We start from the raw sequence: 6,830 nt of genomic DNA on the forward strand, positions 1-6,830 counted from the left end.
TGTAGGACTTACAAACTGAGCTAGCTGCCTAGAGAAATCTGTATAGGCAAAGGAGAGAAGGTGCATTAGCAGACCACAATTTATTTGACCTACTTTAAATGTCTACCTCAGATGGTGATATATTTCACCCTAGAAATGACTGTTTCTACATGAACTTGAAGGCTTGTACCTACATTGGAGATATTTTAAGTGACAGGAATCCTACTCTGTGTGTTTTGACTTTTTTTCCCCTGTGACAGTAAAAATTAATGGAACCTCTAACACTCCAAGGAAGTAAAACATGTCTGACAAATATTTAAGGAGATGAATTCTCCCAAAAAGAAATTTGTAAAAGTTTTGATTACAGTATGGTGATGGGTTTAAAATAATAAGAAAGCTCCTGTTTAATCCAATAAAGAGAGGCAGGAGAAAAGTGACTTTGGGAAGGAAAAAGCAGGCAGACTTTTGCTAATGACCTCATCCAACTGAATGGTGATTAAACTTCAGGATAATCAAGAAACAAGGTGATTCTTCAGTTCTTCAGATCACATTGACCTCATCTAACCTTAGCTATCCCAGAGTTAAGAATCTAGGTGACAAGAATCCTCTAGATTCCATCTAGGTGGGATGGAAAATAACAGACACCTCCAGATTGCCTTCCAATCTGAATATATTTGTAAAATAGCTTATATGTATCATCTCTTTAACATACCTCTCTCTCTCCATTGATTGCAGAGGGAGTCCAGTTCACCTGTTCAAAGGTCAGTCTTGTATATGGATAGATTTAAAGAGGTTAATCCAATCCTCTAGTTCCTCTATTATGCATCCTTTACAAATTATTAACAGAAGACAAGTTGATATAATCTGGGAAAAGTAAATAGATTTATCTGACCTGAAACACAGGACAGAAGACTTTCAGGAGCCAAAGCACACTTAATGGTATTGTCCACACGATTTTACATGTCTTGGAATACCCAAGAAAACCAGACATAGCTGGTAAGTATAACAGGATTAATGGTAGGTCTGTGCCCTTCTGGAATGGCAAAATATAGATTCCACAACCTAGGTAATAGCCCTACATTCCCTAAGCAGTCAACAGAGGGACAGATTCACATACAGGGAACAGTTAAGCCCATCTTAAAATGGACTTCTATGTTTCTTGAACTGCCTTCACTGGCTATATAAGCCTACATGATTATCCGTATTTAGATGTGTACACTGGAGGACTCTCAGCATGCTCTATACATGATAGTTCTATTAAGAGTGACATAAAGATCACTAATGGTGGCCAGCATTTGAAGGAAGAAATCTTATCCATCTTATCACAGATTGACAAAATTCTTGTAAATATCATGAGGAAGCAGCAAAGGGGAACCTATGCATGATCAAGCATTCAGAATTCCTCCTAAAGCATCTTACCACTACCAGCTACAAAAGGCAAATGGCTATAACTTTTTTATTGCTTGGAGTTGATTTCATCACCTTTGATAATGGAAAAACCCATCTAATCACTCATTCCTCATGCATTTCTCCTCTAACACCTTCCTGTTAGTATAATTCATAGCCTAACTGCTGAGCATTTTAAACATAATACTGCCCTGAACAATTTCTTGTAAATAATTTATCTTTTGAATTATTGTTTACATAAATCTACACTATCAATATATTCTGACTTACTGGTTAGGATGAATCAATAACACAGGCTGATTTTGCATGAATTACTGGCACCTTCTGTTTTTGACTCTACAAATACGAAAATTATGATATAACTAAAAGGGAGCTTAGCTTGAATAAAACCCCAACCAAGCAAGAAATTCTGTGTGTCCAGACATCACATATTACAGTACTTTTTATAAACCACACACTTATTTCACAAACACCTAAAATACATTATGTTGGTCCCAGTAGAGAAAAAGAAAATTTTTTTTTCTGTCTAATTCTCCATATAACCATTGATCTAACCATTTGCTTACCTCCTCTGGATGGAAAAGTCCACTGCTTCTCAAAAGACATTGCCAACCAGTGAGAAAGAGGAAGAGGAATAGTGCTTCTGGTTTGGAAGACACTTTTTTATGAAACGTAGGTCAGAACAGGAGAAAAAGAGAAGCACAGTTATGCCTGAGACGGCAATGAAACACAGACAAGCACAATAGTAGACTGTCCAACAAAGACAGGGAGAACAGGAATGAAAGATAAGGCAAGGAAAAAAAACATTGGGGTAAAAAAAGCAGTGTTTCCCTTCACTAAAACATCCTCTTATCTTGATTAAGGTAACAATATAGGAAATAAGCAACATGACAATGAGGAGCAGTCCCCCATTAGAGACCATCAGCAGTTCAATTAAATATGTCAGTGCAGACCAGTTTGATGACTTGTGGGAAGTCACAGAAGAAATTATCTAGCAAATTGGGACCACAAAATGCAAAGGGAAGAAGCAGCCCCATCTGTACAACAGTGACACAATCCTCCTAGCCATGATCCCACTACCAGCCATACATGCACTCCTTGTTTCATGATAGTGCAGTACCTCAAGGGTTCATAGATAGTCACATAACAGTCAGCAGCCATCATGAGAAGCAGAAAGACTTGAGCACCACCCAACAAACGGAAGAACATTTCGAGGATACAGTCACTGAATAAGATAGCCTTGTGTTGGAAAAGAAGACCTGACAACAACACGGGAGTATTGATGGATGACTGACTGATATCTATGAAACCCAAGTTTGCTAGAAAGAAGTACTTAGGACTTATAGAGCCGATGGTCTTTGATCACTGTGATGATGAGGGTTGCAATTCCCATCCATGTTTCTAAGTAGATGATGAAGAAGAAAATGTAAAGCAATTGCCAAATACCAACTCTCTGAGTGAATTCCAGGAGAACAAATTCAGTCACAGTGATTGTGATATTCTGGTCCTCCATTACTTCAGTTCTAAATACATACATAGAGACAACAGCATTCAAAACAGGCTGAAAAATGCCACATGGACTGACTGGGTAGAAGCTGTCTCCAGCACCACGATGTCTTCTGACTTAAATGTGAAAAATTCTTCATGCTGCCTCTGTAATCTGGTAAGGACAGCACAGGTAGGAGTTTTCTAATTATAGTTATCTAAGCAATAAATTCCAGTTTCTGAACTAGTTGTCTAAGCCCATTTAAGGTTAATTGAGAGTTCTACTTCTTTATTGTTATCAGTCATAGGGATGTATTTCCCTCTAAAGTATCATTTTCTTCCACTGAACATACAGATATCTGAGAGTATCTACCACTTACAACTATCTTTGATGTAAGTCAAAGTAGATGCATTCCACTTCAGGTTCATACTTAGGTAAAGTGTCTACGAGGAACAGAGGAGAAGCTCTTAGGTTGAAGCAGAGTAGAGAAGGGTTAAGGCATCTTCCGCTCGGCTCTGCCATGTACCTCCTACTGTCTCAATTCCATTTCCTTTGATCTATATTTGTAGGCACCTGAGAAAGGTTTTGAATTGTCCTTTAGAATATGAACAATGCTGCCTACTCCAAAAGGCAATCCAATGACCTTATAATCTCTTCCTTTGGAAGGCATTATCTCACTCACTGCCTGATAAGGGGAGAGAGAGAGAGAGAGAGAGAGATGATATCCTAAGTGACGATGAATTTGTTTGAACTTGAAGGGGAAGATATAAAAACAAAATGTCTATCTCAGCCAGTCAGGCTGATACACCCACTTAACTGCCTAGGGACATTTCAGATGCACTGGAGTACCCAAGACATCTATATACAGGTCTGACAAATGTGTTGCAGAATGCATAGCAGACAGGTGCCCTCTGAAACAGCAACTCAAATGGCACAAGACACCTGTGTACAGGCAGCTGAATTCTGATCTGAGATTCTTCTGGAGAGCAATTCATTTCCTCCTAGTCTAGATGCCACAAACAGATTCAGTTCAATCTCACCCTAGAAGTGCCTATTTCTGTCTAAGGAGAGAAAAGGAAGCCTAGGATGACTAGCTCAAATGGAGATGCCTATACTGTGGACACCCTAAGTTAAATTAATTGAGTCCAGCTCTTCCATGTACTTTAGACACTCAGCTTAGGAAGGAGTAAACTATCCTCTCCAGATTCCTGCATCTCTACACTATCCAAGAAGCCTACAAGTGACCTTAGACCTTGAAGCCCAACATTTTGATACAGATGTAAAAATGTGAATTAAAGGTGTCCTTACCTGGCTGAATTAATTACATTTGTCAAAGCTGCTGTCTATAAGCCACTGAGGATGTAGTTGGGAAGTACCACCTTGGGAATGTTGAAGAGAAACAGAACAGATTCCAAAAGAAACAGCAGGTGGGAACTCACCTCTTAGCTATAAAATCGTACACTGTGGTACTGAGCTCAATCTGGTTCTTGAACATACCAAACCTTCCTTGGGCCTATTGCCATTTGGGGATTCTGTCCCCTAATTAATAATTAAAAGGATTGTACAGTGTTTGGTGTCTGTTATTCACACATTACTGAACTGCCTTTTTTTTTTTTTGATCCAGGTAAGTAAAGAAAATGAAATGTAACTTCAATAAACAGATGTTTCTAGGAACACAGTAAGGACACAGAAGGGTGATGAGAACTTTTGACCATCCTCCAAAAACACTTCCAGAATTCCTGGGTTGTGTTTCAAGCAATGACATGTAAAATCTGGCTGAGACATTTACACTAGGTGAAAGAGTTGGAACAGCTCAATCATATGACAGTTCAGGTCTATATGATTATGGTGGGATTCATATTACCTACCTTTACACAGAGTAAGCATATCCATTTGGCTTAGTTGTTTAGACTCCCTTTACTGGGTTTCTCCTCCAGCAAGGACTCAGCTATGGACTCCTCAGCTATGCTAGTACATTACACAGTGATAATGAGCTCTCCTGTACATCACTGGCTAGGCAAGTACATAATCTCCTGTCAAGTTTTTTCTCTGACAAGCAACACTGTCCCAGATTAATCCTGGGCATTGTTCAGGAGTTAGCACAGGCTAGGGATAAGTCCTAAAAGGCATTAATACTCTACTTGAAAGTTACAGTTTAGTTACATGGATCTGACCAGACCATGCCGGCTGGCCTTAGTTGGGGAACACATCTGGGGACTACTTATTTTATCACTATATACATACCTGTAGTTCAAATCATCCTGGAATAGAAAGACTCCCTGCAAAGTCACATTCACTGCTTTCATCACTGTCTTATTTTTATTCTCTTTTAAGCTAAAAACCATGAATCCCACTATTTAAGGAAGGAAGTCAGTCTCATAGTTGAAAAGCTGTGTCTCTTCAGCAGGTCATCCTCTCTGGGACCTTCTTGTTCATTTACACAGTGGGTCTGATGGGTGCCATGCTCACTCTCCTGATGAATAACAAATCTAGATCCCACATGCCTATAAACAAAGAGATTTAGGGTGTATTTCATCCCTAAATTTAGACTACTAAACACAGATATCTAAGCCTGAGTTACTTGTCTGACTCCCTTATGGTTAGGGAAAGATCTCAAGAAAGCATTTCATCTAACCCAAGTCACTTCCATTAGAATGAGATGAATCAGTCTTTGGAATTGTTTATTCTATACTTCGAATGTCTCGGAAATACAGGCCTATTTTGCTTTGTCTAGCAAAGCTGGGATTATCTGAGGGAGTCACTTTCACCTTTCTTAGTAGTCAATGTAGAAAAATAGATATGTCCAGAGGAAAAGCTGAAGTGTCCTACTTTAAGTGTTAACCTTAGGGTGGAGTGAATCACATCTATTGCTCTCCAGTGACTATATGGGAGACAGGGGCCTGACCCAGGTGTATGCATTTACTTTGTATTTATCTACATTTTGCGAGATTAGTTATGCCATGGACATCTCAGAAAGGATTCATCATCCCAGACTGAGCATCCATGTTTGTCGCTGACCACCAAGCCTGTCCAATGTTACATGAGATTACTTTCATTGCTTCTCATTACATTTAAGCCTCAGTCCAGGCATGGAAAAGGTGAGGATGGTAGACACGGATGCATTTTGGTAAAAAAGAAAAACAAAAGTAAAAAACAAAAACAAAACTAAAAAATAAAAACAAAACAAAACCCAAGTTTTTTCTTATGTTCAGATGGAGCCTCCTGTGTTTCAGTTTGTGCTCATTACCTCTTGTCCTGTCAGTAGGCTGCTAGGCCAAAAGAGCATCTCACACCCAGAGCAAAGCTGCAGCAGAGGACTGAGAGATGGAGGAGAGCAATGCAGCTCAGTGTGAATGTGGTGAAGGCTGCAGCTGCACCCTGCTGCTCCCTTCAGCTTCCATCACTACACTCAGAGGGGCTGAAAGCAACAGATTGCATGTGTGGAGGGACATGGCATGGAAGATTAATCCCTGTCCTGCAATAACCTGCCCAGGTTTGACAACTTCTCTCACAACCAGGTGGATTTTGCACAGATTCTTGTAGCAAAAAGCCAGAAGTTTCTTCTCAGTAGCAGCACACAGATGTAAGCAAGGGGAGTCACCTGTGTCCTGAGTTTTCTTCCAGGATAAGAATGACTTTGATGCTGGTTTTTTTCCCTCCTCAAGCTTGAACACACTGGGGTATATTTTTATGTTTGCTAACACTGTGTATTGCTTTTTCTTCACTGGTTGTAAACCCATGTTATGTGTTCTATACATGTGGGATACTTGTTCTTTGTTCTCTTTGCCACCTCTAAAACTGGTTCTACATGGTTCACAAAGCTGCATTTCTTTAGTGAACAGTAATTGGCCAATGGTGGTTCCATGGCCTGCAGTGTGGGTTTCTGCTCCACCATGGCCCTCCATGGGCTGCAGAGGGAAGACATGCTTCACCATGGTCTTCTCCATGGGCTGCAGGG

The 6,830-nt window shown here is 39.9% G+C and overlaps 1 protein-coding gene across 1 annotated transcript; it reads right to left on the bottom strand.

Moving 5' to 3' along the window:
* Window positions 1–1,659: 1,659 nt before the first annotated feature.
* Window positions 1,660–4,367, bottom strand: LOC142419910 (olfactory receptor 4D9-like). The gene is given in 7 exon segments (XM_075523337.1): window positions 1,660–1,722; window positions 2,279–2,321; window positions 2,323–2,433; window positions 2,435–2,727; window positions 2,729–2,909; window positions 2,972–3,046; window positions 4,312–4,367. Coding segments are annotated over 7 exon segments (822 nt in total).
* Window positions 4,368–6,830: the final 2,463 nt, after the last annotated feature.

This window comes from Mycteria americana, chromosome 22, assembly GCF_035582795.1.
Source record: "Mycteria americana isolate JAX WOST 10 ecotype Jacksonville Zoo and Gardens chromosome 22, USCA_MyAme_1.0, whole genome shotgun sequence".
Lineage (NCBI taxonomy): Eukaryota > Metazoa > Chordata > Aves > Ciconiiformes > Ciconiidae > Mycteria > Mycteria americana.